This window comes from Aegilops tauschii, chromosome 2 (genome assembly GCF_002575655.3).
Source record: "Aegilops tauschii subsp. strangulata cultivar AL8/78 chromosome 2, Aet v6.0, whole genome shotgun sequence".
NCBI lineage: Eukaryota > Viridiplantae > Streptophyta > Magnoliopsida > Poales > Poaceae > Aegilops > Aegilops tauschii.
The window spans coordinates 458536689-458538846 of NC_053036.3; the positions used below are offsets into that span (position 1 = coordinate 458536689).

Here is a 2158-nt window from a genome sequence, read left to right on the forward strand (position 1 = left end):
ACCCAATTGTGGACGGCTTCCGACATACCAAAGTGCTCATGGACGGCGGTAGTGGGCTCAACCTCATCTATGAGGACACGCTCGACAAAATGCATATTGACAGAGCACGCATCGAGCAAAGCAATACCACCTTTCGAGGCATCATCCCCAGTCGAGAAGCACAATGTTCGGGGAAAATCAAACTTGATGTAGTATTCGGCATGCCTGACAATTACAAGTCCAAAGAGCTCTTCCACGTGGCTCCCTTCAACAACATATATCACACCCTTTTGGGGCGGGACGCCTTCTCACGCTTCCAAGCCATACCCCACTATGGGTACATGAAGCTTAAAATGCCGGGGCGCTATGGAATAATCACAGTTGCAAGTGATCCGGACAAAGCACTCCGCGCCGAAAACAAAACCGCATCCTTGGCCCTTGAGGCACTATCTGAAGCCCTTGCGGCGGAAGAACTACCCACCCTGCGATCCACGATGGACAAGGATGATGTGATTCTTGATAAGAGGCCCAAGTCCACCTCTTTCAAACCAGCCGATGAAATAGTTAAATTTCAAGTACACCCGATGGATCCTAACAAATCAGCATCCATTGGAGCACAGCTGGATCCGACGGTCGATGCCAGGGATCCCACGCAGACTGGCCGAACATAGCCTCAACATAATCAAGGGGTTCAAACTAGTCAAACAAACGCTATGACAATTTTCCGAACCCAAACGACAGGCTATGGGGGAGGAGCTAGCTAAACTACTCGAGGCCGGGTTCATCAGAGAAATCAAACACACGGATTGGCTAGCCAACTTGGTCATGGTGCCGAAGAAGGATAAATCCTGGCGCCTTTGTGTCGATTTCAAAGACCTCAATAAGGCTTACCCCAAAGACCCTTTCCCGTTGCCCCGCATTGACCAGATTATCGACGCGACCGCGGGACACGACCCATTGTGTTTCCTCAATGCTTACTCAAGGTACCATCAGATTAAGATGAAGGAGTCCGAGTAGGCCGCAACGGCGTTCATTACCCCGTACGGGCCTTTTTGTTTCAACACTATGCCTTTCGGGCTTAAAAATGCTGGTGCCACCTACCAACGCATGATTCAAACATGTTTGGAAAAACAAATCGGCAAGACAGTGGAAGCATATGTGGACGACGTGGTCATCAAGACTAAACATGTCGAATCATTGGTGGATGATCTCCGCCTCACATTTGACAACCTCCAAACATATGACATACGGCTTAATCCGAAAAAATGTGTTTATGGCGTTCTAGCCGGAAAACTGCTAGGGTTCATTGTCTCCAATAGAGGAATTGAAGCGAACCTAGCCAAAATCCGAGCCTTGTCACAATTGTCCATACCAACAGACTTAAAACAGGTCCAAAAACTAGCAGGGTGCGTGGCAGCTTTGAGCCGCTTCATCTCCAGATTAGGAGAAAAGGCACTACCACTTTATAGACTGCTTAGACACACCGACCACTTCGAATGGACGGATGTGGCTACAGCCAGATTGGAAGAAATAAAAACCTTATTAGTAGGCAACCCAATCCTAGCCGCCCCAAGTGTTGGCGAGCCTATGTTGCTTTATATATCCACAACTCACCAGGTAGTGAGCGCCGTACTCGTTGTCGAGCGAGGGGAAGAGGGACATAAATTCCCCATCCAAAAACCAGTATACTATGTATCGGCGGTCCTAAGACCATGCAAATCCTGATACCCTCACTATCAAAAGATAGCATACGCGGTCTTTATGGCATCCCGAAAGCTTCGACACTATTTTCAAGAGTGTTCGATCACGGTGGCGTCCGAAGTACCACTCAATGACATTCTAAATAACAGGGATGCCACCGGCCGCATAGCTAAATGGGCCATTGAGCTCTTACCATTTGAAATAACATACAAGACACGCCGGGCTATTAAATCTCAGGTGCTGGCCGATTTCGCCGCCGAGTGGACGGAAGCCGAGCTCCCTAAAGAGTACAGTTCATACTCCAACTGGCGTCATCTTGACATCTCCCACGGGGGACACAGTCCGCTACGTGCTGCAAATCATGTATACGGACTCCAATAATGCAACCGAATATGATGCACTTTTACACGGTCTCCGAATGGCGGTCTCCATGGGCATACAACGCCTAGAGGCGCGGTGACTCAAACCTCGCAATATC

At 49.0% G+C, this 2158-nt stretch overlaps 1 protein-coding gene across 1 annotated transcript; it reads left to right on the forward strand.

Moving 5' to 3' along the window:
• The first annotated feature begins 200 nt into the window (after positions 1–200).
• On the forward strand, positions 201–650 carry LOC141041117 (uncharacterized). The gene has a single exon (XM_073507228.1). It carries the CDS (start codon positions 201–203, stop codon positions 648–650), a length of 450 nt encoding a protein of 149 aa, XP_073363329.1.
• The last annotated feature ends 1508 nt before the right edge of the window (positions 651–2158 follow it).